The following is a 27,374-nucleotide window of genomic DNA, read 5'->3' as shown; positions in this document are numbered from 1 at the left end:
GCGTCAAGTTTACTATTCGCCTCTTAGCAGCTCTCTTGTTCTTTCACTCCAAGCGTCCCTCGTCAAAGCGGTTCGCTCATGAGTTGATTAGGGATCGCAGTCAGATGCCCGCCGGCGAACAAGATACCTCATACCATCGAGGAACTCATGCTCGGCAAGAATGGCCTCAGCTTTATACTCGGATTGTTGCTCACTCGCGTCAGTGGACGTCTCTGCAATCAAAATGTGCAGTAAGCGATGTCTGGTCTCGTCTTCGGGACGAGCCAATCCACCCTTCCAAGTACCGTGGTGCAATCAATTTGGAACGCGAAACTTGTAATGAGCCACAGTCTACTCTTGATCCAATAATTGTCCCGAGGGCTTGATGCTAGCAGTATATGGTTTTAAAGCCTCACCACTAACGGGTGTTGCTGAGTTCAGGGATGGATTGCGTGCGAGAGGCGATACGCAGTAGAGGTGATTATATGGGCCATTTCCAGTTGTGCCTAGCAGTCGTGGAAAGCTGGTTGCCTTTGAGCGGGGAAGTAGTTGATGAGATAGAGGACAGGGTACGGCACTACTCTGAAGGTAATGCTCGAATAGAAGACGGCGTGCTTCGTAGTCATGGAACTTCATTATAAGTGGAGACCTGGTCTTCTCTCTCCTTGACGTAGCGCTTGAGGGCCCGGGCCATCATCAACTCGGATGATCTTCCCACGCATCCGGCTCCTGTAACGGATTTGAGTTCGGTGAGTACGGACGGGATTAGTTGACCCCGATGCAGAGCTGTGTTTGTTTAGTCCGATCATTCTTTTGATCGATTCCAATAACTGGGGAATGTGATAAGGGCACAAATGTGCTTTAACCCGACAGTCCCAATACCTGCTGAAATGGAGGTCAAGATAATCCACATCGCCCGTCACTCGAGTGTCTCTAAAGATCTCCCGGTGTTGAGGGGGAAGGTACATGGGAGGAGGAGGTGGGACGGGGGGTAGGGGCTGCCAGCAGGGCCGGAGTTGTTCTGGGAGCGACCCCAGCTTAGACGCACGCGCGAGTTACCGATCGGGTATCCCTGCCTCTGGTTGATGGCCATTTCCGCAGCATGTCGCTGAACGAACTGGACGAAGGCGCATCCCTTGCCAGGAGAAATCTTGACATAGGTGATCTCGCCGAATCCCTGGAAGAAAGAGCGAAGCTCATCCTCGGTGACGTAGCCGGAAAGGCCACCAACGAAGACGGTCGTGTTGTTGGGATCAGTGAACTGGTTCAGGGGCTGGGGAGTCAGGTTATAGCTGTGTGAGCAGCTACGGTACTGTAAATCAAAGCTGTCGCGCGGCTCGAGCTGTGCATTGTTCATGATAGTCCTCCACTTTTCCTCCATCTTGGATTCGAGTCAGTAATGCAATCACAAGCTCCTGCTCCTCCAGCCTGGCGTGTCCCGCACGTAGGAATGGACTGACTAGATGGCCCGGCCTGGCATATGACCTCTTATATGAACATGCAGGTCTCATTCCTGCGCAGAACCACAGACGGCATTGCAAGTTGACGTAAGATGTTTGTCCATCGTGTTTCAACGCCGTATGGCATTGAACAGAGCGCTTTGTACTCTTGCATTCAGCGTCGCTCCACTAATCTTCTTGTTCTTTAGTGTACAGTGAGAGAACTTTCGTAGTCAGGACTTGGACGGATATTTCTGCCACGGCGACTGTTGTAGCCCTCACTGGAATGTACTGCGTGAAAGGTCCTTCCAGCGCAAATATAGGCAAACCATATGAGCATCAGCGGCCTGTTTGGCCTGAATGTGTGGGACTATGGCCATATACCTGGTATAAATGGCCCCAGAGCGCAGTATTCGGTTCTCTTCTTCTGCAATCAAGGTTTATAAGACGCAACCGTTGATCCGGCGCGTCTTGAGATACTTAACGGATTCCTCGTCCTTGTCAGCGAGTGTCGCAGTTTCAATGACCTCGTTGTAGTTGGATGAATCGTGAGCATGGATATAGGACTCGATGGAAACAGAGACACGAAGGCCGTACAATTGAGCCTTAACGACCCTTCTCCAAGCATCTGGGAATTCGACACGCTCAGCGAACTCTTGTGCCCTTTCAATGCTGACAATGTTCTCCACAAGAACGTTGACGGTATTAATGTAGTTGTTAACCTTTTTGTAGACCTCAAAAACCCCTTCGTACAACCCAACAGAAAAACACATCTGCAACCGTTGATCCGGCGCGTCAGAGCGCAGCCGAAGGCCTTTCGAGGGGGTTGGTTGGCTCCTGTCGTGATGCCGATGAATCTTCTAGACGATGCAAAGATGCAAACCAAAACATCTCTTCCTCGTTGTCTATTTCTTGCTTCGTCGCCATACAAGTCCTCCCTTGCTGTACTCCAAGGACTTGCTAGATTTTTGATCCCTTCTTGCGGGGACGTCAAGAAAGCCATTGCGCAACTAGACTGCCAGCTGGGTTATGAGCTGTCGCGACAGGAGTGTCATGCGACCGCGAATTTGGAAATAGTGATATGCTTTCCGGCTGTAGCTGAACATTTCCCCTAGGTTATTTGATCCTGCCCTTTGGGGTTGATATAGGAGAAGAAGGAATGGAGTGGTGCAGGTAGCGCCCATCCGGTATTGTGCCTTTGAAGCATGGAGTGCTTTGGGAGAGGGAAGGCGAGGATTGAGACGGGGAATTGCGTGAAAGCAATGAGCTCGTCGCCCATTTAGTGGTGAATCCGAAAGTTGAAAAGCTCACCAATACCCTATACACGCTTATCACTTTAGTGTCCCGTGGCTGATTGACACCTTTCGCTGTCGTCGCTTCGCTGGTCAAGGACGAGGCGCACCGGAAAAATGCTCATATCCGGCATCCACGGGTTGATGTATATCTCACCATGGCGGCACAATTATAATAGTATCCCATGACCACTTGACATATTCTGCTACCATTGCTTCCGTAACCATTGCAGCTGGGGATGTAGGCAAAGGGGCAATCTGTTCGAAGAAATTGGAATAGTAGAAGTAGACCCGAGCGGCAAGAGAGTCAAGTGTCCGGCGGTTAAGCACCCGCAGTCGTTCGATCAAGCCGGTCGAGAACTGGACACCCTTCTTAATCTCCTTCTTGTCATATAGGAAGATCTGGACGAGAACAGCCAGATAGCTATCAACCTCGGGGAGGACCTCCTTTGTAGGTGACTTGATTTCATCATTGTCAACGTCCATGCTTGAGATGGACCCTGACTCGACTCTTGTATCTGGCAGCGCCCATGCGCATGAGGACGGGATGCCTCGGTATCCTATCCATGTACGTTGATTTTGACAATCATACTCTCCCTGTATACCATGCTTTCTTTCCATTCACTGCTTGAGCTTTCTAGGCTAGTGATGATAAGTGATGAGCTGAGACGCGGTAGCACACGTGTGCTCCCGTCATGGAGCAGCCCTAACTCAACTCTTGTAGCATGAGGGATAAATGCCTCAGTATTCCATCTATGTGCGCTGATCTTGACAGTGCCAGACTCCCTAAATGCCATGCTTTTTTTTTTCTATCCACCGCTTGAAGCTTCCTCGTGTAGTGGTGATATCGCCGAATCAAAAGTATGGCGGTGATATTTTTCGGGGGTCGCCATAGCCGGCCACGGACCTTGTCGCTCTTGGTCGATTTCCGGTGCGAGATGCCTCTCTTGCTCTTCTTGGAGCTGTGTGGCTGCGAATTTCAGGTTGACAAACTCCCAGAATCTTTCTTGGATGCGAAGAGTGCTTTCGCTTTTCTCTGTTCCAGATTGTAAAAAGCAATTGCCTCCGTGAGGGTCGATAGCGCTGCCCCAGTGTCTGGGAACCCGATTCGAAGAGTTATTCTGTCTGGTCTCTTGTCATTTCTTGACAGATGTCACGGATTCCCTGTCAAATCTATTTCTGACCCCCAAACGGTGGCCTTGGACTGTCCACAGAGGGGCCGCCATCTAGAGCAAATGCGGTAATGAAAATCGTATCAGCTACAAGCAGAGTCAACAAGTGCATTTCCCGAAGTACCGGAAGGCTTCAAGATATTTGCCGTCGGTATGATTAGTACGGGGATTGTCCTATAACCAACGGCGTTTCGTCTTCTGTTGCGGGACGAGCTCGCTTCCTTGTTAATGGTTCGCTGAGTACGTAATGGTCTTTCGCCCGAGAATTAGTTCCCTTGAGACTCCTTCGTCTCGATCTGAGTGCCATTTTACCTTTGTCCATCGGTCGTCAATATCGAACCAGAAGTCAAGACTGACCCAGAACATATTCTTCAAAATTGATCGACTGACGAAGTTGTCATCGAATGCAAGCTAGACAATTGAGCAAACTCGCCTTACGCGAGTATGTAGTTCCCCCCTAGAACGTTTTCTAGCTCGTCTAGCATGGTGGATGGTGTAGCGTGCACGGCACGTTGAAGCTGTAAGTCACTCAATGAACAATGACCGTAGCTAAACCGCCTGACGTGGAGGTTCAAAAGATAGAGAGCGAGGGCAATGGAGGTCAGCTCCAAAACCCGGGGCCGCCAAACGGACTTGCCGAGTAGGGCTCAACGAACCACACCCCAGGATATCTGGATATAGGATGGATGCGACTTTCCACTGTGAAGCAGCCCAGGGACGTCGAACACACTTGACTGTTGATAATCTGAGCCCGAAAATCGAAATTGTCGGAAGATCGTCTGGCAGCCCTTTGTCAATATTCTCGACATCTGTATTGCTAGATCCCGGTATACCCATTGTTTCGGCTGCTTGTAACGATGCATCAGCAAAGGGTGATCAGGATACAGTGCCAGCATGTCTCGTTGAAGTGAGACATTCGAAAGTGAAGAGACTTCTTCAACTTGGTACTTGGATTCATGGTGTTTTGGTGCATCTGGGGATGTTAGCACTGTCTGACACCAAGAGTAGGAGCCACATACGTTTCAATGCTGAGATAGAGTGTCGAAAAGATGTGTGCTGACCACACACCAGCCGGCGAAGAACTCGGCAACGGCAAGGTGGTCAGCGTCTCGCTGCCATTGGGTGCATTCCTTAGGAATGTATGGGGAGTCATTGGGGACTTGAAAACCGTAATCTAGCAGTTTATGTGGAGAGACCCCGAGGCTACCGAAGAGGACGCCGTCTTTAACACTTGTAGGAATAATTCCCACTCCTGGTATAGAGCGTCTAGATAATGGGCCTTGACCACGCACCAGCCGGCAAAGAACTTGGTAAGGTGGTCAGCGCCTTGCTGCTCCTGGGTGCATTTCTCGGAATGTGCTAGCATTGTGTTGATGATGGTATTGCTTTGCGGGGGGTTTTGGGAGGAGTAATGGAAGGACTGAGGAGTGTAGCAACACGAGTGTCGTCGGCTTTGTTCAAGGATTGACATCCTCGCTCTCGGGCAAGTCCTTTTGGTTTCTCTGGCGAGAGCTAGCTAACATTGTGTTGCTGATGGTACTGCTCGGCGTGATGGAAGGAATGATGCAAGGATTGAGGGAGTCTATGTGATGTAGCAGCACGAGTGTCATCAGCTATATTCTCGGATTGACGTCCGTTAGTAAGCTTTGCAAATACATAGCATGAAGGCTGTTCATGGAGACATGAAACTAAGATAATGCTGGAGGGAGATGTTTGCGAGGATAGTACTAAATTCAGATTGTCCTGGCAGTACGAGCTTATCCCGGAACACTTCAAATAAAGATTTTAAAGTGTGTACAGTGGATATTCCAACGTCTTGCCCCATGAACAAAATGACCGCGCTCAGGCGAGTCTTTTTGCTGACGGGGGTCACGGCGACAGGAGGATCGGCCTTGACTAGCAGCCATTGTGTTGACGGTGGTATAGCTCGGTGTGAGTCTAGAGAGGAATGGTAGAAGCCCTCCAAGCCCATGTGTGTCAAGTCTTTAACTAACTACCCCTCTCTTAGTTATTCTACTATCTTTAACATGCACTAGTAGATACTCTAAGTATAAGTAAGAATATTAAGAAGGCTGTTGCTGGATCTGGCAAGGTCACCAAGGCTGCCCAGAAGGCTGGCAAGAAATAAGTGGTTTCGCCATTTCAACATTATAATTTAGCGAAAATGCTTGTGTTCAGACTAAATGTTTGAATTAAGGTATGCCAGGAGGGTAGAGTGTTGATAGCTAAAATATATCTCGCTAGGTACGAAATGCCAAGTATGCGCGAAAGATCTATGTCCAAGGTTTGCAAATCGTTCGATTCTTAGAGTTAACTTGAAGTGGGTACTTCAATAGGAAGTCATACCTATTGCGCGTGCGTTCTTCAGACCTTATTGGAGTCTAGAGTTTGCAGCATCGGGATATGATTGACTACCGAGTCTCGAGATACTGTGCGGGATAACATTTCACTATTCAAGTGGGCTCCGCCCACTTGAATAGTGAAATGTACCTACATGAATAATAATATTTGATGTAAAATGGAGGGCAGGAAGGGAATTCAGGAGGAATGGTTGAACAGTGGTAATCGAGATGTTGTTCAAGGCGCCGGATAATAAAGGCGCAAAATACGATGCACGAGAACAGGTCGAGCTGTTTGAAGTAGAAGTAGAATCTGAATTGATCTACGTGAATCTAGTCATAATCCATTTTCATCTCCGCACTTTTGCTAAATCATCATCATAAAGGCGAAATCACTTATTTCTTGCCAGCCTTCTGGGCAGCCTTGGTGACCTTGCCAGATCCAGCACAGCCTTCTTAATTATTATTATTCCGGTGGGGATGATGCAGATTGTCTTTTAGCTTTGGCGCTTGTTACGAGAAAACACTGCTTCAGTGACACGTAAAATCCCGGAGCGTATACCCAGGGGAGGGAGTCCTGTTCCGAAATCCATATCTTGGGGTGTTCCAGAGCCAAACAAGAGACTCTTATTTCTGGCAACTCATTCAGAACAATCATCCAGGAAAATTAATTATCGCTCTGTTTGAATTTACCTAAATCGAGGAACATGAAATGGATCGTAAACTCGTAGCAAGAGTCTAGTTCTTTCTAGTAATTATACGCACCCGTCACAAGCCCAACCCACACCGACGGCCCCAGCGGTGTGGGTTGGGCTTGTGACGGGTGCGTATAATTACTAGAAAGAACTATACTCGCGCCAAACTATACTATTGTTAAGATAAGAGCTTCTAGCTAAGGCTAATCTTCCTATCACTGTAACCCCTAGACTAATAGCAGAAGGACTTGCCCGAGTCGCCGATTCGGAGCTGTCATGGAATTGGTTCTTCTTCCGTCTCGCCGTCGCCGCCGTATGTCAGGCCTTGATGGACTGTATTCTATCGCAATATCCAGAGCAATTGACTAGCTCCACAATCGTAACGCCAGGCAATTAGTAGAAGAGGTGGCATCGCAGCGACAGGAGCAGGAAGAGGAATAAGAAGAGGATGCTGGCAGCTGTAGCATTGTGGTGGAGCCATAAATAACCTCGGTCGTGGACCTAGATGCTAGGTAGGTAGAGTCTAGACTCTAGATGTCATGTTTACTCACAGCAGCACAGCTGCATAATAATAATGCATATGTTGGATGAGTGAGGAAGTGGATCGGGCGGAACTCGGGTAGTTGGGATCCATCCACTTCCTCTTTTTTTTACAAGCTTGAAGCGATAGATGGTAGGCTTACGCGGTTCTCAGTAAATATCCTCCGTGGTACTGCATAGAATACTACCCAGCTACTATGAACTTTGAAAGAAACTAATTGGTCACTTTTATATCTCCATCTCCACCATCAGCGGGCGAGCACGACGCTTCCTCCCGTCACCCAGGACAGGGACAGGAGCCTACATTGAGAGCGACCAAACGAGTGCGATGCCCCCACCGCTTGACCTCGGGACAAGAACCAATAAGCTAGGTACTTTCAGAAGATCTCTATCCAAGCGGTCTTGTGGGCAGTTGCGGGTTTAAGACATCCTGAGCATTGCGTTATGTGATTGTGGTCTGTTAGAGAGTCTCTGTACAGAGTACCGTGGCTTAGGTAGCGATGGGACTTCAAAATACTTCTTGATTTTCCCGCACCAGAAGCATCCTCTGCAAACTACAACTCGGACCCCGAAGGGGCTACCTGAATAAAATCGGGGGTTGACGGCTAGTCCTAGTGCCCGCCCACCGGGCCGTGATCGAGTAGGTGACTAAGCTCACATATGCTCAGTCTCGAGGACCGGACGTCCGCTGTCGAAGCGGAGGGTCCTTAGATACAAAGGTTCAAGATTTGATATGCATCGGGGCAATTAGACAAAATATAGAAATATCCTAGATATGAAGTAGCTGTCTACTAAGCTTCTATACCGGTTCAAATTTTACCTCGCGAGAAGCATTATTGAGGAACGACTGTTTGGATAAAGCTGGCGCTTGCCCACGGATCAAATTGTGATTGGATATAACTATATGAGGAAATATACATGCAGTTCGAATAGTTCATCGCAGGGTCTTAAGCGCCTAAACATCGTCACACAGAAACATTGTCATAAACATCGTCACAGAAACATCATCACAAAGTCATTATCATAATAACATCATCGCGGGAATATCACCAAGGTAACATCGTAATCAGACAAACTAGAAACATCACTTGACTTGCTCAGATCCTAGGCGTTAGCCCTTTGGTTGCCCCCAAAAAATATGGGGGCAACAGGCTAGCCGTAGATCGATAGCAATGCAAGTGTAATTGGAAACAGTGCAATCTCAATCAAGCTCCTTCAATCTTCTTCCTCTGGGTTTCCATCGCCTTATCATGCTGCTTGCATATGAGATCAGTGATCATATCGCGATGGATGTCAACAATAATTGAAAGGGCCTCCGCCCTGTGGATTCTCAGCTGGCGTTCGTTTTCGTCCATCTGCTCTGCCTTTCGTGCCTCATCGGCAAGAGTCTTCTTGCTCTTCCGCCGTCGAGTCTCAGGAGGGTCTGCATACTCTGCTATCTCGAAACAACATTTGGGTAGAGTGATTTTCGAATCAACGATCTCGGCAAATTCCTCCTGTCGGTTCACCGAGTCCAGAACCCAGCGAACAAGCTCAGTGTCGCTATCCGCCAGTTTCTTTTCAGGGTTGAAGTAGACCTTGAAGAATTGATTCGCAGACCGGGTCACCTGCATGCTCAATTTGCCTTTGAATTGGGCGTCAGGGTCGGCTTTGTAATTTGCCATCTGCATTGCATTCCTGGCGATATTTTCCTCTGGGACCACATGCTTCTCTTTTGGGTTGGCCAGTCTCTTCCTTTCGCGACGTTTCCGTGTATCGATTCGCTTTCGCTCTCGTTCTTGCTCGTGCCACTCTGGAGATTTACCTGCGGTCTCGTCCCAACCACTAGCTCGGCGTTTCCGCATATAGAGACGATTCTTTTCACCGTAGACAGGATCATTCCGCCGCTTCTCGTTGTACTGATCTCTCTTGTCGGGATTGTTGGCCAACCAGATGCGCTTGGCTTCGGCCTTTTCTTCACGGAAGCTTGCTCGCTGCTCTGCGTCCATACTTGCAATCATCGAGCGGTAATATTGCCGATGCCACTCCAATCGCGCAGCACGTGCATCATCTGATTCGACCATTGTTGCCGGCTTTGGTGATCTATTAGTCAGAGATGCAACGTCTTCTTGACTGAGATTGATGTCGGCGTCGAGGATATCGAGATCAAGAGACGGGTTTAGTCGGGGGCGAAGTCCCTCGTGAATGGCCAGGTGCGAGCAAACTCCCAGCCACGTGAATATGTCCCCGGGATTACCATAAGGGCAAGCTGCTCGTAGAGACCATTGCGCAGTGCTTCTATAACCACCGAGCCAAGAGGTATATACGGCTTCCGCCAACATACACATGGTTCTTGCTCGAATGATGTCTTCTTCAGAAGAGTCTAGTTGCCGGTCGAGTTGGAAGAGAGTAATCATTTGTTGATTGCGGACAACAGGAGGGCCGTGTACAATGCGCATGTAGTATGCATCCTTGCTGTGCAACAATTAGTATACACGGACGATACAGCAGGAAGTGGGCATCGACTCACGCCTTTCCTGTGGGATTGAGATGGTCCTTTCTCCTTTTGGCGAGTCCTCCCTTGCGGTCGGTCGCAGATCCGACGTACAAGAAATGGGCATTGTCAGTGGCGTTGGTGATACTACCCTCATATGCCAGCTTGGCATAAACCCCCATGTTGGCGGTTTCGTTCCAGGGAAGGGCAGCAAATTCTGCAAAAGTCGGTATATTGTCACGGCTGAGCAACTGCAAGACGGACGGTGACGTGTATCGAACCATCATATCACTGATCTCTGCGTTGGATGTCTTCTGAAAGAATTCTTTGAAATGGGCGGTCTGCTTATGAGCTCTGATTGATTTCAGTGTCCGATCCAACCTTTGGTGGTAGAATTGAATGTCCTCTGGTTCATCTTCAATATCGTCCTCGTCGTTGTCAATGCCCTCACCCTCGCCGATGTCCTCTTTGATGTAAAGGCTGATTTCCCAGTCCTCACCGGTTTCCTCATCCTCATTCTCGCCAATGTCCCCGCCAATGCTCATTTTCTCAACGGGAAAGGCACTAGACGAAGGGTTGTTCGCATCGTCGATTGGAGCAGGAGCAGAGGAGTTGGGTTTGGTACCACCAAAAAACCCATGAATGGACAACTGACCGGGTTGTCGTTTCTTGGGAAGCTTCATGGCGGCTCTATGGAGTGTACCGACGGGGGGCGAAGATCGTCCTATATTCCGAGTCGAGTGCCGACGCCCCTTTGGTTACCCCCAAAAATAGGGGGTAACAGGGCTCGTCTACCAACGACAGGGAAGTATAGAGGGAAGCGAACGGAGAGGGTACCGATGGGAGATCAAGATCGTCCTGTATTCAGTCGAGTACCAGCGCCTCTTTGGTTACCTCTAAAATAAGTAGTAACAAGGCTAGCCTGGATCAAACGAGAGTAATTTTTGAACTTTGTAACGATCGGGCTTAAGAAACGAGCGATAAAACGATTGGAATGAGAAGTGAGAGTAAAATCGAGAGGGGAAGACGAGAACTGGACATGCTGCGAGAGGGGCTGCTGCCGCCTTAGACAAATTGAGGAAGGAGCGATGGCATCCATAAAACACAAAAGGGAAGGAACGCGGGAGAGCATTGCGGGACTTGGGACTTGAAGTGTCTGTACTGCGATCTCGAGTAGATGGCCATGATTATAAAGGGAATTGAAAAATAGCCATATATAGGGTATCGTTCTGAAGATGTATATCTTCAAAAGAATACTGACTTGCTATCAAGTCACTAGAAGTCGTGGTTACCATACTGCTATACTTATGCAGTACACCAGCCGGTCGGAATCAGCCGTGCGCCAGTATAATGGTATCGGCGTTTCCGCTTGTGTGTCGAGTGCAGGATGTAGAGGTAGCTGCTACCGAGGTCTGGTCTAGAAATTCTTTAAGATGATGCAAGTTAGCACATGGGATTTAATACTGAAGCATAATCGAACCGTACCTTAATTTTCAGATCTACCTGCAATCGACTTGACTTCGGCTCATCCACGGTGCATTCCCAAACCGGAATCTCACAAGCTGATATCAAGGAATTGCCCATTCTGTATTTTGTCGTCCACCGGTGTCGATTTTGACAATGAGTTCGCCGTTCTATGAGCAATGAAAGATGTCAGCCGGTAATAATCAAAATATGATGAGTTAGACGCACCGGAGTGGAGCATATGGCCTGGTGAACACCCTTGAATGCCGGAGCTCCACTCGGCATCTATGTTGACAATGAGTTCGTGGTTCTATACGGAATAGATTACGTCAGCGGGATATAATCAAAACACTAAGGGTTAGACGCACCAGAGTAAGACAGATGGCCCGGTAAACACCTTTGAATGCCGGAACTCCACCCGACATCTTGATGGAACGACGAGAAAGATCGAACTGGATGTACTCGAGCGGAAAGGCCACCATGGGTAGGTGAATTTGCCCTAACTTTCTTCGCGATACGCAGATACTGTACCGTGTCTAGCCCAGATAACGGGCGAAGTCTTTTTGGATGTGAATTTCAAAAGCATGCCTTTTCGAGACTCCGTGATCGTTAAGGGCAGTCTTCTAGCAAAAGCCACATCCCGAGGCGTTCCCGAACCAAACATTCTCACTTCCAGCAAGTCCTTGAGAACTGGCAGGTCCGGGCACAGGTATGGGAACAGCTACTGTGCTTCCTCCCGCACAGCTTCCTGCATTCGTGATGGACCATTATATCATAAGGATTCACAACTTCTTTTTTGGGACAGCGACCACAGGTACCACGACACTCATGGCCACGACGGAAGACTTGGGAGCATGACTTGGGGCAGAGGAAAATCGATGCAACATCCTGGTGACAAGCGACCTCGACCTCGACCTCGACCCCGTGCCCGCATTGCGGTACAGAGCAGGTGCCTGGCACCATGGGTCTGATCGTGAGAAGAAGAGCCATCGTCATTTTACTGGCATGCTCGAAATCTCTCTGCGAGCCACCATTTGGCCTTGAATTCCATACCGGCTATTGCTTGCACAAATCAAGCCCAGAGCCCCAGCCATCGTTTACAGGCTTCTGCAGTGGCGAGACCAGAAACAACTTTCATAACCTTGACGCTGCACGTGAACCTACCCAGGTTCTGTGATTTGTGATAGAATATTCGATCCTGGGTATGCCCACATGGTAGAAGGACATCCATGACAACAGTTTTGCAGATCCCATAGAGATCTCCGCAGGACTCGAAGCGGACAGTGACAATTGCATCAACTCATGTTGATCAACAATCAGGAGGGTTACCACTGGATCTTTGGCGTGCTCGTATACCGAGCGGCGCCAACAGAGGCAGGCCAATCGCATGACATTCAAATCCCTCAACACCTCAAGCTCAGGACACCCATGGACACAGGGATCAAAAAGTCGCTCGCATTTGACGGGACATCAGGATGCTTGAGCTTCTGCAGTGGCGAGAACAGAAACAAGTTTGTAACCTTGACGCTGCAAGTGGATTTACCCAGGTTCTGTGATTCGTGAAAGAATATTTGATCCTGCGTATGCCCATAATAGAGGGACATCCATGACAATTGTTTTGCAGGGCCCACATGGATCTCCGCAAGACTCAGGACACCCATGGCCACAGGGATCGAAAAGTCGCTCGCACTTCACTAGACATCGGAATGCTTGATGTAATGCCGAGGAATGGCACTTGCTTCTGCACTCATGGCCGCATCGCCCAAGGCGCCTGTTCGTGTTAGCTATATCAACAGTGAAGAGCGGATAGCATACTCCGAAGCCTTTGCTGGAGTCCATGGTGCAGGTCATGGAAAGCGATTGAGGGCAAGTGGCTGACAATCGCAATTCGATTTCCCACCTGCAAGGCACCTGCATCAATGAACTTACTCTCTCCCATGCAGGTATCCAGGACTGCTGCTAAACAAGTTATGATCCCATTCTTTGAACTCGAAATCCAAACGATCGGCTGCTAGGTATCCAGGACTGCTGCTAAACAAGTTATGATCCCATTCTTTGAACTCGAAATCCAAACGATCGGGCTGCTATGACGCTGCGCCATACCATCGAATGGACCACTCGTTCAAAGCATCGGTCTTGTATGCCATTTGGTACTTGTCGCCCACAAGGATGAGGTGTCAGATGGTTTTGATCTTGACCGAGCCGAACCACAGGCAGGTTCCCCGTGCTAGTGCCACAAACAGGATCTTGTGGTGCAGAATTCGAAAACCAACGATCGGCCCCTGTGGCACGGCGCCATATTATTGAATGGGCCACTTGTCCAAAATACCGGTCTTGTATGTCATTTCGTACTTGTCGCATGCGAGCATGAGGTGCCAGACGGTTTTGATCTTGACCGAGCTGACAGTCCGTAGCCCAAATCCATCACAGGGAATCGAATACTCCAAATTTGTGTGAACTTGTTGTAGCAATATGTTCGTCAATCCGCGCAGAATATGGTCAGGAAAGTCTGCTCATGTTAGATAATTCAAAATGATGTTTCAGTGGTTGAGTTGCTTACTCAAAGCCTCCAGAACGGCCTCCGACATGGAAACCTGGCCTCAAAACCATGACTCGAATATTACTAGAAAAGCAGACTGTACCGCTTAGACGAATCCTTTTGGCTAAGGTTCTCTGGTGAGACCTGCTAGTATTGCGTTGATGATGACATTGCTCAACGTGAGTTTTGGAATGGTGATGATAGAGGGGTACAGCAACGCGAGTGTCGTCGGCTGTGCTTGAGGATTGACATCCTCTATCTCGGACAGATTGTTATAGAAAGGTAATACACAAGAACAAATCTGGAATGCGAATGGATAAAATGATGGTGATCGTATCTCAGAGGTGTGTCATGCGAGGCCTTGTTGGGTGGCACTCGCCTACAGGACCCTCGGGATGGTCATGTATCGGGTCACGTGCCTGTCACATGCTCATATATGCGACACGAATGAATCCTTCTGGCATCTGCCGACGAAGAGTCACATCACCTGGATAGTCGGCCTTGTTACATTTTGTTACTGGTGGTATTGATATGATTATACGGTGTTCTCCTCTTCATTTATGGCACATTGCGACTCCTCCTGAAGAGCGCAACAAAAAAGAGCCCACATGTGCGATATCAGTAATTAGATCCTGCCCTCAGTCCCACACGCACAAAGTTTACGTCCACTCGCCATTCCACATTATATTTGCTGTAGAACCTCAAGTTTTAGAGCAGACGTTCTACAATCACTACTAACCCAGAAATACTGTGTTATTATCGCTTCCCGACTCATGAGCCTTTCCGATCCTCGTGACCCGCTTGAATTCAAGGTTGATAGATTCAGAGTTCATCCTTTCTACCTCCAAATTAGGGCAGTTGATGACAAAAGGGTTGCCCTTTGGTGTGTTGTTTGTTGTCCTTCCGACCAATGCTACCTAGGTAACTCGTTCCGCGCATGCGTCATAAGTATAGATAGTGCATACCTCATCCACATGGCATGTGGAGTAGTTAGGTCGGTACCCTGTTTGACTCCTCCATTTGAGCGCAAAAAAACCGCAAAAGTCGTCAGCTTTGAGCTTGCGCGATATAGTGAGAACGTCCATGGGAGGGGCCCAGTGAAAGTGGTGTCGACCGATAAAGAACTGCGATGTGTGTATAGTACAGAGATAGTTCAGCATGGCCAGCGACGAATTCCCCACGGGAGGCTGAGAAGTTGATAGCAGCATCAACTGCCGGAGACCAGTATATCACATTGTTATTTCCAGGATTCAATAAGCCTTCAGCAGGGAGTCGATTAAGGCCTCAACCTGAGTCCTGTTGACTGTGTTTCGCTGGCCAGTGAAGTGGCCAATTTCCCAGCAATCAAGGGGCTCTGTGGATTGAAGCTGCATATTTCCGACACGGGTATGTAAATGAATGTACTTCCAATTTGTAGCAGAATAAGCCTACATCATGGAGTTGATAAAGGCCTCGATATGAGTCTTGTTGGCCGCGTTTCGCTTGCCAGCTAAGTAGCCGACACCCCAGCAGTCAAGTGGCTTCTTGGTAGGCAGATAAAACTTATTTCCTCGAAGATCCCAGAAATTATTTGAGCCTGGATTGATCATTTCCCCAATCGTGCGCGCGTCATCAGAGGTTGCAGCTTTCAGTGCGCACATTCCCCGGGCCCCTGGTGGGAGTTCTCGACCGGTTTCCATCCACTGATTTCATCTTCATAGTTATCAACCTTGGGTCTCTCCATAATCCCGAGTATTGCGGTGCTCTTTATTGTCTCAGTTAGTATCTCGTTCTCCGCACTAAATTCAGAATCGGGAGTTGAGAGGAGGCGAGCCATTGTATGAATCATGCCCTTGTCAACGGCCTGAAATACTGAATTGATCTTGTTCTTTGCACCAAATTCGATGTTGGGAGCTGGGAGGATGCTGGTAGTAATCCTCAACTTTTGGTAAGAACAAGAGACGACGAGAAGGTCAGCCTTGGTAATAATCATGCCCTCATCAACAGCCCAGAAATTTCCATCCTCGCAGGTCCCAGTGACTATTTGTGCCTGGATTGGTCTTGTTCTTTGCACCAGATTCAATTTCGGGAGCTGGGAGGAGGCGAAGCAGTATTCCTTAAATTATCCGAGGAACAAGAGACGGCGAGAAGGCGAGCATTGGTATAAATCATGCCCTCATCAACAGCCCAATATTTCTTTCCTCGAAGATACCAGTGATTATTTGTGCCTGGATTGATCTTGCTCTTTGTGCCAAATTCAATATCACTTGGATGACGCCCTGGCAGGCATCTCGAATCTTGCCTAGCCTTGACTGTATAGAGGACAAGTCATTCTCGCATTGGAAATTTGGGAGAGTAGTACTGGTTCTCGTCTAGATGACACGATCTTGTGATATTTCTCTCGCTTGCTAGGCTGGACTGTTGTTGGCTGCGCGTCGCACATGTTCTTTCTTTCCTGATGGTTCTGAATGAGCTGGCAGCTCAATTTGACGCGCACACAGTCTCTTTCAATCCTCCAGTTTCAAAGGAGCCGACCAGCCCCTTCAGCGGCCGAACGTACGTGAAGCAAGGATATCCGACGCCGCGGTACTATGAATATGTATCAGCAAGATCCAAAACATCTGGGAATCCAGGGGAATACTCACTCCACATTCATATGTCATCCTCAGGTATTGCTGGACTGGATCCTCAAGTGCGACATCGTTAAGTGTCCGTGTCTCTCCTCGGAAAAACGAATCACAGTCTGGGTCTGCTCGGGGGTGGAGATAAACTTAATCATCTTTTGCGACGCCTTTGTGCCATGCCGGTTTAAAGCAATCTATACGAGTCGGTGAGTTGCACTGTTGATGAGAGCAGTGCATTGCTCATTATGAGAAGTTTCAAACATCAGGAAATATCCACCCGCACTCATAGCAGTTTGTACCACATATTTCACAAAAGAGTCTCGGAGCATCTTTTCGAGTTCCACACCTGAGAGCATCTCATCGATCGTCTGCCAACGAATGAGTCTGGCGGGTAGAAGGAAGGATAGGCCTAACAGATTCAACGATCGGGTATGCGTGTCTGCATCTGCAAAGTCCAGAGCAGTTTGTAACACGTAGTTCGCAAAAGGAGTCTCGGAGCATCTTTTCGAGTTCCACACCTGAGAGCATCTCATCGATCGTCTGCCGACGAATGAGACGAGTGGTCAGACATTGATTATCCTATATTGACCAGTTTCTGCCCTTGACTTACATTTCTTCTAGGAGTGTTGGTTGCTTCAAAACGTCGAATCCCTTCGAGACAGCGATAGATCGTGTCGGCCATGCATGTTTCCTTCATGTTCCGCCCTAGCGGCCAGACATCGAGACCTTGCGCTATGTCTTGGAGCTATACAAAAATCAGTGAGCCACTTCAGCTCGATGAACGAGTAGAATCCTTGCTCGAAAGAGCGGCGAGCCGTCAGGAAAAACTTGGCGCTTTGAAGTACTGGAAGAATGTCTTCTCTTTGCAGGAGCAATAACAAGCTAGAACGTTGCACTTTCCAAGGCAGCGATCAATCATATCGTTCATACATGTTTCCTTCATGGGTCTCTCAAGCGGCCGGAAATCGATCTCTTGTGGCGCTTTGAGGTATGAGTGTTTGATCGTCTGGCAAGTATGTTCCTGCGCGTGCCAAATTTGGAGGGTCTTTTGGGGTTTCCGAAAGTTGTAACTTTTCTATCGTGGAGTGGAATATTGCCGTATAAGAGCTTGGCAGTCCGGACACGTGGGGAGGGACGCTCGCAGCCTAATGAAATCTTCCTCTGTACTCTGCTCATACAACTCATGGACTCTGATATGTCCGTCCAGAGTCTCCGATGTAAAGCAACGGCCGCCAACCAGGTTTTACGGCTGTGAGTACTCATCCATTGGATTAACCTTGGCAAACGGAGCCCCGGTGCCCACACGTGTGGATCGCCATGCTGGAAGAATGTATTCTCTTTGCAGGAGCAATCTCCGAGAATAGCAAGCCCTCGAACTATTTCCCCCCCGGTGTAACGGAGAAAATCTGGCTTTTCCCCATGAAGAAGTTGAATAGCGCATGGACCCCGTTGACCCGCCTCAAATTTGAACTGACTCCCCGAATATGGATCTCTCTGAGACAATCGTCTAGCGACACAATGAGCATGCCTTTGGAACCCCTAGATAGTTGTGACAAAGTATAAGTCCTGCCCATTTTGGGACACTAGGACGGCTAATTCAGCACCTCGCGCCGAGAATCGATCATCACTCATTGGTCCATTAGGGTTGAAGCTATGGCGATAAACGGTCTCGGTCTTGCTAGGAAAGCTGGTGCTTGCACATGCATTCATCTGGACCTTAATCCCCTTTCCAGTATGATTGAGGCCGGGAAGAAAGCATTCTTTTCAAAACAACATCAAACAGAACATATTGCGACTTTGTTCAGCTCCTCGGCCTCTATCTCAATGGCTAGATGATTGAGACGCAACTAGACTTGCTGCCTATCGCTCAACGTCATCAAGCGGCCAGGCCCGAGCAAGCCACGGCCGAGCACAGCCGCATCGGTGTTGAATAGGGCCACAACGCCAGGCACCTGCGCTCGTTGAAGGATATGTTGACGGACAGATTCAGATCGCGATCAACAGCGGGTGGGAGGCTGAATGGAGGTAAGTGTGGGCGGCGCGGGGGCGGTTTGCCGGATCTACAAGGGACAAAGTCATATTTCTCGGGGTGAATCCCATTCTCAATTGGAAAGATGTTGGTCATTGTAATATAGAGGTATTCGTGATCCCTTTCGCTATCATCAATGGCGAACTGTCGATCTGCGTCGGGTCAGATGGCTAAGATCATGCCATGGTTCATGATAATTGGGGGCATAACGCAACAGCAAAGCTCTGCCGCCAGCTCATTACCCAGGATGTGTATTTTCCTGTGACAAGCTGGATATCAGCACAGAATCCTAGGATCAAAAAGGAAGTAGAGCACTCACATAACAAAGCAACTGATTTTTTTTTACCCAATCTGAAAAAAATGAAAATATTGTTGCGATATATGATCTTCCAACCATAATTTCTAGCACACTCGTCCAAGCTCTTGCCACCGCTGTAGAACATACGGCTTAGATGATAGAGTCGGGTATTGAGGGGAAAGCGGAACTGGGGAAGTTGAGACTCCAGATACAGTCCTAGGAAACATATAAGCTGAAATCGGGTAATGTAGGTCGAGGTCGAAGTCGAATCTCGCGATGAGACTGGTGAGCATGGAGATTCGTTCGAGAATGACAATAGCCTACGTTTCTGTTAGTAAGTAGGCATCATGGAGGATTTTGTCGTCATTATAAACCAACCTCTGCATAGACCACTGTGCGTCTGCGCTATCCTAACTGGTTTATCTTCTGGATGTTGACGAGTGTCGAGGATCTAGACTCGAGACTCGAGGTGTAGAGATGCGGACACTAACTATGGGGACTTGTGTCTTCTGCTGATCATGGAGCACTAGAGATTACCTAGTCGGCTTCATAAAATGGGTGTGTTCATATGATGGCCCGTGCTCGCGCTCCGAATATGGACCCTAGGAGCATTGCAGCATCTTCATTGGAAGCCAGCAACTCACGTGACACTTGTTTTAGACTTAAAATGAATTCATCCATCAACAGAATGCGAATGACAGCAACTACCCGACAAATCCTAGCTCCAATAGCATCTAACCTCATCAAATATCACCGGACTTGCCGACAATGTTAGTTCTCTACACATGGACTTGGTCGATGAGTGCTAACTACTTCAACAGGTCAGAAAACACGGAAAACTACCCGATAGACCCATCGCGTCTGGTGCGTCTGATGTATGGGAGGTTGGAGCTTCCTTCGTTGATACACAGCCCCCCCTCAACCAGTAGCAATCGCTTCATGGGTGTTGAATACGAAAGACGCTACAGTCTGTGATGGTGCGGCCGTACGGTTGAGTGTTGGCGGAGGAATCTCTAACCTATGGCAGTGTGAAAGTGCCCCGATATACAACTTCAAAACGGCCTCGCCGCCTATCTAATGCCGATGAAGATGCCTCACCTGAATAGCTTCTTCTTGAACCGTTTTGTCCAACACTGCAACTGAACCCAGGAGTTTTCGCCTACGTATAAATTGCAGCTGTTCCTTGCCTCGACAATTCACGTACTCCGTCTGCTGTTTACCATCACGGCTTCAAATATGACTAGATCTCCGATGATCGTATTCATTTACTCACAATGATGCTTCGGGTTCGGTGAAGGGTAATACAGGACAAAACAAGCACTTGAGAAAGTTAGACGTCTGCGACAGTGGCCTGAGGGCGGTAGCGGAGGCACTGTTCAAGGTACGTTCATCTAGCGTGCCTCGCTATAAACCACTGCTTAACACTGGAAATCAAATATCATCAAGGCTACCGCACACTCTGATCCTTGTCCTTGATAATTGATAGATACAATATTTCCACCTCACGAACTATAACAATGCAACATCCGACATCACCAGTTAACTCCAATGACTCCACTGTTGTTCCTGCCAATCGCTTTGAGAACCCCGCAATCCGCTGCAAGCAAGAATAAACTAATCAGATACCCTGGGACCAGGTGGCATGAGGATCAGACATGTGAGCACCATGCGACTAAATTCTTATTATATCCTTTGTGCTAATATGTTATTTCAGTAGGTCCTTACCAGGCCGCACTTCCCAGTTGCCCATCGAACGATTCCCTCGAGCAGGATTACGCCGGCAAGAAATGGATTATTCCCACATAACAAACACCTGCGGTCCGGAAGAGCACGGGCACGGGCGTGGCTTTGGCTTTGGCTTTGGATACTCTTGCTGGCTTGGATTTGATATGTTGACATAATAATCCTGGCTAACGAAAGGTAAATACGTACTGACAGGTGTCTCATATCGGAGGTCTTGTTCTGTACCTGTTTTCCTCAGCAGATTATGCTGTTGGTTGATGCGCCTCCACATCCTATTATACGAACGATCTACCTACTGTCAAGGCGATCGCCCTGCCCCGCTGCAGTCACCTTAATCCACAAGCGGCCTTTCTTCTTAATACTGTCTTCACTACGCACGGAACAGCTTCGTCAGGTACATTTAGTGCCGGTTCCTAGTCCTACAGGCCAGTGCAACCCTATTTTGCTCGCCCGCGCCAATTAAGGGTAGCAACCCTGCCAACCCCGTTTAGTCCGCAACCCGGAACGGCAACGCCGTTTGGTCCGCAGCCTGGGGCTGGCTCTGCGCCCCGCTGGGGCATATGCCCCGGAAATTTACGCGTCACCGAAGCAATGTTTTCTTTCGACCTGAATAAGCACCAAAAGGCAATCATACATCGGATTTTCAAAGTATCTTTCGGTGCCACGTCTCGGGAAGGTATGACATGGGACAAAAACAACCAGAAAACTGCGGGGACACTGTGGACATAATCGAGACCGTTTCTCGCCCTGGCCTCAATCCTACCGAAAAGGAGGTTGAGGTACAGATGAACACTTGTGCAATCAACAGCTTTCCTAGCAAGACCGATGCCGTTCCTCGCCATGTCTTCGACCCTACTGGAGAGGAGATCAAGGTCCAGATGAACACTTATGCAATCACCAACTTTGCTAGTAAGCTCGACATCGCTCGTGTATTCGTGTCCAAACAACTAACATCTTTAGGTCCGCAAATCACCGACTCTGGCATCTGGGATAAGGTAACGACGGCCGCTCCCTCCCCACCAGCGCGGCCACTATTAGTCTCATCACACCGGGACCAGCATCATAATCAGCCGGCCTAGCAAGACCGATACCATTCCTCACCACGGCTCCAGCCCTACTGGAAAGGATATCGATATCCAGATGAGCACCTATACAATCACTAGCTTTCCTAGCAAGGCCGAGGCCGTTCCTCACCATACCCAAGCTCAGATCGTTCGTTCCACTTTCACCCTGGCGAAAATTGCATCGCAATAATCTGGCCAACGAGGCAGAAGTGGAGCAGGAAATAAAAGAGTTGGCGAGATATTCTAACCGTTTTTGTATTGGGGAAATGCTTGCTTACTGGCCTCGATCATACTGGAAAGAATATTAAGGTCCAGATGAACACTTACGCAAGCACCAGCTTTCCTAGCAAAACCGAGACCGTTCCTAGCCATGGCCAAGAAGACGAGATTTATCCATATTATTGCAAAGTGCATGACGCTTTTTCTCCTGAGTATTCGGCCGAAACCAGAACTTATTTCCATGTATACCGCAGTGAGGCCATCGTGCTGCAGAGCCAATACCAAAAAGGGTGGCATTTTCATTCCACATTCCGCGAGATTCGAAAGTATAACCGCACTGTGATTGTATGAAAAGTAAATATCTTATATACTGCTGGAGTGTTGGGTATTTCGCTAGCAAGGGAAACGCAGTCAACAAGCCTTAGGTTGAGGCCTTCATCGACTCCAAGAAAGGAATCGTATACCCGGTGAAATTCTTGACCATTCACGGCCTGCACCGTTACTTATGGAAACGCAATGAGTTTCAAACATCCAACATAATCCACTGGATGCAGAGATTGATGCTATCAACATGGACAATGTCTCCGGCCACGCCACTGCTCGACAGACCAGACTGACTGCCAACCCCAGAGTTGTTCGGATGAAGATCATCGCTTCAGACGCCTTGTCTACCGAATGGAATTCCTGACTATTCACGACCTGCACCATTTTGGTGGAAGCTCAGGTTTTCAAACATCCAACATGATCAAGTATGCGACTTCTCGACCTGTTGTATCGAACAAGAACTGCCATTGGCTATGAAAGGTATTGTCTACCCAATGGAATTCTCGACTAATCACTGATATATGTGGAAGCTCAATGAGTCTCAAATATCCAACATGATCAAGTATGCGGCTTCTCGACTGGCTGACTGGATGAACTCAATCCTCAAGTCCAAGAGCATGCTTCCTCATGGCAAAGACGTCCATCAGTTTCTCTAATTTGTTCCAAATATTGCCATCGGTACCGGTACTTTGACCAGACGAGGTCACTGTTTGTCTTTATGGGAAATGGCTCAAACAACCGAATAAATATGAGCACCTACGTTTTCGTGTATGGATTGGGTAAGCTTTGCCTTATTCTTTGATCTGAAGTCACAAATGAGCTGACCATGCTATGGGGCCGTGGAATACGCAACTAGGGAGCAAGCATAGAATGCTGTCAATCTGCTCAGTAACCATAACCTAATCCGTACGGACTTGGGGTGAAGGAGCCAGAACCCGTCCAATTTAACGGAAAATATGAGGGGTCAGTGGAAGAAATATGAGAGCTTCCATGATGTCTGGTTCAAAACAGAGCATTTCATCGACACTCAAGATATGACCTATGAAGACGATAAAAGCGCCCGCTGCCGACTGGTATAGGATCAGAGAAAAATACCCTCTCCCGCGCTCGTTGAGCCCTATCGAAGGGCCGACACAGTGATTGTCCTAGAAGCACAGAATCTTGATTCTTCTGGCCTGCTGCCGGTACTATACCTATACGGTTCGTGCCATTTGGCACAACAACAGCACCTGCACCTATTGTATGATCGACATATCCGCTTCCCGTCGTCCTACCTGGCTCCCGACACGATAATGACCACCTCCACCTCCACATCGACAAGATCAGTATCATTCCAACCGAGAATGAGATTCGGTCCGGGAAGGAGGACTTTCTACCCTCCACGTGCTTCGAGCCACCGTCAATCCTACAAGGAGCCGAGTGACTGATTGATACACACTTCTGCCTTTTGCGTTATGACATTTTTGACGAGGTCAAAATGACTGTTGGCGAGCTGCTTCCATGTGCAGATATTACGCTTTGCAGAGAATAAGGACTTTCTACCCTCCACGTGCATCGAGTCACCGTCAATCCTGTAAGGAGCCGAGTGACTGATCGATACACACTTCCGCCTTTTGCGTTATGACATTTTTGACGAGGTCAAAAGGACTGTTGGCGAGTTGCTTCCATGTGCAGATATTACGCTTTATGGCCATATTGTCTATGCATTTGCTCTGCATAGAACAAATCTATCCGGTACTTGTAGTGATATTTACCAGTACTCCAGGCCAGTGCACCCCTGTTCCTGCTTGCTCTCACCAAATCAGTACGGCAACCCCATTTGGTCACCAGCTTAGGGCTGCTTCGTCTGTTTGCAACAACCGCCTAAGTACTACAACTTCTGCTCGTCGACCCACGTCAGTGTGGTTGGGGGTTGCTTCGTTTGCTTGCAGCGACTCAGCGCGGTAAAATCTGCTCGCCGCATCAACGCGGCAATCCCATTTAATCCCCGTGTCGGCGTGGCCAGATATCTCCGGCATTCATCTGCTTGCAACAACTCAACGCTGCAACATCTACCCCCGCCAACTCAGCAATGTGCTGTCTGCTCGCTGTATTCAAGGGGGTAGCCGCCGCACGTTTGGTCTCCAACTCGGTCCCGTTAGACTCAGAAGACACTCGACGTTGCGGTAGGGATTTATTTGTTGTTGGTATTATTTAGTAATTAATGAATAAATCATGAAGGTATCAATTGGTATATATAACAGACATAAAAAAACGTTCTTGCATGGATAGCATGTATCTCTGAGTGAGTCCAGGCGCAGAAATCTTTTCCTGGTCTCCACATTGGCTATTGAAGACGAGATAGGTATGTGCTTATTGGCAAGTTTCAACCGTAACTCCTCCTCGCCCATTCTATTCCTGTTCACTACCACGCCGCGACCCGTAGACTTGCAGGACCTGCCCTTACAGCAGGCCGACGCTAGCTGGTAATTATCATCGTGAGGACCCGATGTGCAGCTAGCAATCGTAGGCGAGTCAGGTTCTATAAGTATACCGCATATGTCTGCATCTGGTTCTCCTAGTCAAAGTTGCTGCTCAATTGCTGAGCAGTTGCGCTGTATATTCCAAAAGAGTTCTCACTTGCTCTAGGTATCTGGCGTCACAATATCCGTATGCCATGGGCATCATGGTGCTACGATGAACGACGTTCTTCTCCGTCCTTGGCAGCAATCTATCTATTCACGCTTGGCTACGTTGCCAAAACTAGGCCATGATTGATGAAAAACAAACTGATAAGATGGGAGTCTGATTTTGAGCCTGAGATAGCTTCGAATAAATTTATGAATAAGGACAAGAGCTACCTGTTCAAGTAAGGGAAATGCTGGGCTTGCTATGGTTCCATGCACCATGCGGTGATTTATGTTACCCGAAGCATGTCCAGCGATGTTGCATGTTTAGTGAGAACACATCTTAAAACTTCAAGATAGTGTCTAGTGACGTGTCTGGGGTTGTTGGTGGTGGGAAGGTGAGAATCCCCTGCGGAACCACCGAGCTGTGACATGCTATGATGAGAAGATCGATGGCGATTATAATAGTTCCAGTTCCTAAATTTGGCGTCTTTGATCTCGCAAGGTCCAAAATATCAGAGTCATAAAGCGTCAAGAGAGTGTCTATCGACGTGTCTGGGGTTGTTGGCGGTGGGAAGGTGAGAATCCTCTGCTGAACCACCGAGCTGTCCAAGATGAAACATACTTAAAGCGTTCTGTGGCATGCTCTGATGAACCAATGACGACTATAAGTATTCCAGATTTCTGGATTTGGCATCTTTGAGTTCGCAAGGTCCAAAGCGTCATGAGATTTCAAGAGGGTATCTAGCGATGTGTCTGGGATTGTTGGCGGTGGGAAGGTGAGAATCCTCTGCTGAACCACCGAGATGTCCAAGATGAAACATACTTAAAGCGTTCTGTGGCATGATCTGGTGATTCAATGGCGAATATAATAATTCCGGGTTTCTGGATTTGGTATCTCTTCAAGAGAGTGTCTAACGACGTATCTGGGGTTGTGCGGTGGGAAGGTGAGAATCCTCTGCTGAACCACCGAGCTGTCCAAGATGAAACATACTTAAAGCGTTCTGTGGCATGATCTGGTGAATTAATGGCGACTATAAGAATTCCGGGTTTAGTATCTCTTCAAGGAGTGTCTAGCGACGTCTGGTGTTGTTGGCGGTGGGAAGGTGAGAATCCTCTGCTGAACCACGGAGCTATCCAAGACGAGATATACGCATGCGCATGGGATCGTCACCTCAGAGTGAGGCTCATGCTTGTTGTTTTCCCCACATCGGGCAATGACGGTTTGTGTCAAGTCTTTGGAACTGCCATCGTCCAGGATTTGGCTAATCGTAGAGAGCAACGTTGACTTTGACCTCCTTGATGACAACTATTGCATGCTCTGATGAGAAGATCGATGGCGACTATGAGAGTTCCAGGTTTCTGGATTTGGTGTTGTTGAGTTTGCAGGGTCCAAAGCGTCAGAGCTTGCAGAAAGCTATCGCTATATAAGTAAGTAAGGCTTGACTACAATGAAGGAATATAATGGGAGCATCTGACCATTTCGCGAAGGGGCATGCAAGTTGGCATAAGGCCCTCCATCCCAGAAACACATACTCAGCCAGAGTGAAAGGACTGGCATGAACACAAGGGACAGCGCGGAGAAAGCACCCATGCCAGTGCCTCTCTGATTACCGTGCTGATTCAATACCGCAATATTGGTCTATTCCCAAGAGATGAGATCAATAAGCGGTTTCCTCAAACAACAAAGATGGATTAGAGACCCGCTTAAGCTGTCTGTATATGTTTCACGCAAGGGACAGCCGTGCCGCTGCAGCATGCCTTAGACAAGGGTAAGAATTGAAACTGCATCATATTAGATATAATGTCGTCGAGTGCACTTTACGACGAGCCGGCCACCTACTTCTGCAAGGCCCATAGAAACCTTCGTGTCTAGCACAGTCGATGCTTGAGAAACGGAACACTTGTGGAGATCAATTCCGTCATGGTAGCTAGGTGGCCGCCCAGGTTTGCTCATATTTGCATTTGGAAGTGAGATCCGGTTGACCCTCAAAATTAAGGCGAATTGGAATTCAGTTCAGGTGGACTTATACCATTTAGGCACACCATTTCTCCTTGGCTTACAAAACCTAGATCTTCTTATCAAGAGAGTATCGGAAACCTGTCGTTCGTTTCTGTGGGTTTGAGGTAGCTTTTAATGTCAGGCGTAGGGATCCTCCTCGTCCTTCAGGGTTGTTCGATCGTCGTCGTGTTGGAGCAGGTTGTCAAGAGAGTATGGGAAACTTGTCGTCCGTTTCTGTGGGTTTGAGGTAGCCTTTAATGTCAGGCGTAGGGACCCTTGTCCTTCATGGTTGTTCAATCCTTGTCGTGTTGGAGGAGGTACTTGGCCGGATTAAAACTCGCAATAGCTGAGGAAGTGTTGAATCACGAAAGCGGAAATATTTGGCCCGGAAAACCAGGCCCGGAAAACCAGATATCCTCAATTGAAGCAGTGACCGTCATCCGTTTCTGTGAGTTTGAGGTAGCTTTTGATATCAGGCGTAGGGATCCTGTCCTCGTCCTTCAGGGCTGTTCGATCGTCGTCGTGTTGGAAGAGGTTGGAGGAGGTATTTGGCC

The 27,374-nt window shown here is 48.3% G+C and overlaps 10 protein-coding genes across 10 annotated transcripts; 1 reads left to right on the top strand and 9 right to left on the bottom strand.

Annotated features, from left to right (window-relative positions):
* Positions 1–898: 898 nt before the first annotated feature.
* BJY04DRAFT_219614 (uncharacterized protein) lies at positions 899–1,360 on the bottom strand (the record flags this gene model as incomplete). The annotated part of the gene is made up of 1 exon (XM_073716619.1): positions 899–1,360. One exon carries the CDS (start codon positions 1,358–1,360, stop codon positions 899–901), a length of 462 nt encoding a protein of 153 aa, XP_073569898.1.
* Positions 1,361–1,858: 498 nt separating this feature from the next.
* BJY04DRAFT_219613 (uncharacterized protein) lies at positions 1,859–3,196 on the bottom strand (the record flags this gene model as incomplete). Its single annotated transcript, XM_073716618.1, has 2 exons — positions 1,859–2,255; positions 2,868–3,196. The coding sequence occupies 2 exons, from the start codon at positions 3,194–3,196 to the stop codon at positions 1,859–1,861; spliced, it is 726 nt and encodes a 241-aa protein (XP_073569897.1).
* A 5,331-nt stretch (positions 3,197–8,527) lies between these two features.
* BJY04DRAFT_86489 (uncharacterized protein) lies at positions 8,528–10,694 on the bottom strand. The gene is made up of 2 exons (XM_073721202.1): positions 9,966–10,694; positions 8,528–9,910 (listed from the first exon to the last, which is right to left on the bottom strand). The coding sequence occupies exons 1-2, from the start codon at positions 10,610–10,612 to the stop codon at positions 8,662–8,664; spliced, it is 1,896 nt and encodes a 631-aa protein (XP_073569896.1). The 5' UTR covers positions 10,613–10,694; the 3' UTR covers positions 8,528–8,661.
* A 522-nt stretch (positions 10,695–11,216) lies between these two features.
* Positions 11,217–11,967, bottom strand: BJY04DRAFT_86521 (uncharacterized protein). The gene is made up of 3 exons (XM_073721203.1): positions 11,762–11,967; positions 11,622–11,703; positions 11,217–11,563 (listed from the first exon to the last, which is right to left on the bottom strand). Exons 1-3 carry the CDS (start codon positions 11,873–11,875, stop codon positions 11,373–11,375), a joined length of 387 nt encoding a protein of 128 aa, XP_073569895.1. The 5' UTR covers positions 11,876–11,967; the 3' UTR covers positions 11,217–11,372.
* A 1,726-nt stretch (positions 11,968–13,693) lies between these two features.
* On the bottom strand, positions 13,694–13,981 carry BJY04DRAFT_219610 (uncharacterized protein; the record flags this gene model as incomplete). The annotated part of the gene is made up of 2 exons (XM_073716617.1): positions 13,694–13,902; positions 13,954–13,981. 2 exons carry the CDS (start codon positions 13,979–13,981, stop codon positions 13,694–13,696), a joined length of 237 nt encoding a protein of 78 aa, XP_073569894.1.
* A 1,353-nt stretch (positions 13,982–15,334) lies between these two features.
* Positions 15,335–15,794, bottom strand: BJY04DRAFT_192396 (uncharacterized protein). The gene has a single exon (XM_073711771.1). The coding sequence runs from the start codon at positions 15,609–15,611 to the stop codon at positions 15,360–15,362; it is 252 nt and encodes an 83-aa protein (XP_073569893.1). The 5' UTR covers positions 15,612–15,794; the 3' UTR covers positions 15,335–15,359.
* A 578-nt stretch (positions 15,795–16,372) lies between these two features.
* Positions 16,373–16,918, bottom strand: BJY04DRAFT_192395 (uncharacterized protein). Its single transcript, XM_073711770.1, has 2 exons — positions 16,557–16,918; positions 16,373–16,500 (listed from the first exon to the last, which is right to left on the bottom strand). Exon 1 carries the CDS (start codon positions 16,889–16,891, stop codon positions 16,730–16,732), a length of 162 nt encoding a protein of 53 aa, XP_073569892.1. The 5' UTR covers positions 16,892–16,918; the 3' UTR covers positions 16,373–16,500; positions 16,557–16,729.
* BJY04DRAFT_192394 (uncharacterized protein) lies at positions 16,847–17,210 on the bottom strand. The gene is made up of 2 exons (XM_073711769.1): positions 17,146–17,210; positions 16,847–17,075 (listed from the first exon to the last, which is right to left on the bottom strand). The coding sequence occupies exon 2, from the start codon at positions 17,061–17,063 to the stop codon at positions 16,893–16,895; it is 171 nt and encodes a 56-aa protein (XP_073569891.1). The 5' UTR covers positions 17,064–17,075; positions 17,146–17,210; the 3' UTR covers positions 16,847–16,892.
* A 170-nt stretch (positions 17,211–17,380) lies between these two features.
* On the bottom strand, positions 17,381–17,827 carry BJY04DRAFT_192393 (uncharacterized protein). Its single transcript, XM_073711768.1, has one exon. The coding sequence runs from the start codon at positions 17,796–17,798 to the stop codon at positions 17,475–17,477; it is 324 nt and encodes a 107-aa protein (XP_073569890.1). The 5' UTR covers positions 17,799–17,827; the 3' UTR covers positions 17,381–17,474.
* Positions 17,828–21,188: 3,361 nt separating this feature from the next.
* BJY04DRAFT_192387 (uncharacterized protein) lies at positions 21,189–22,033 on the top strand. Its single transcript, XM_073711767.1, has 2 exons — positions 21,189–21,514; positions 21,566–22,033. Exons 1-2 carry the CDS (start codon positions 21,289–21,291, stop codon positions 21,682–21,684), a joined length of 345 nt encoding a protein of 114 aa, XP_073569889.1. The 5' UTR covers positions 21,189–21,288; the 3' UTR covers positions 21,685–22,033.
* The last annotated feature ends 5,341 nt before the right edge of the window (positions 22,034–27,374 follow it).

Source organism: Aspergillus karnatakaensis (assembly GCF_047715665.1).
Source record: "Aspergillus karnatakaensis strain CBS 102800 unplaced genomic scaffold BJY04scaffold_33, whole genome shotgun sequence".
Lineage (NCBI taxonomy): Eukaryota > Fungi > Ascomycota > Eurotiomycetes > Eurotiales > Aspergillaceae > Aspergillus > Aspergillus karnatakaensis.
The sequence above is the reverse complement of the archived record's forward strand: the minus strand, read 5'-3'. Positions and strand labels throughout refer to the sequence as shown.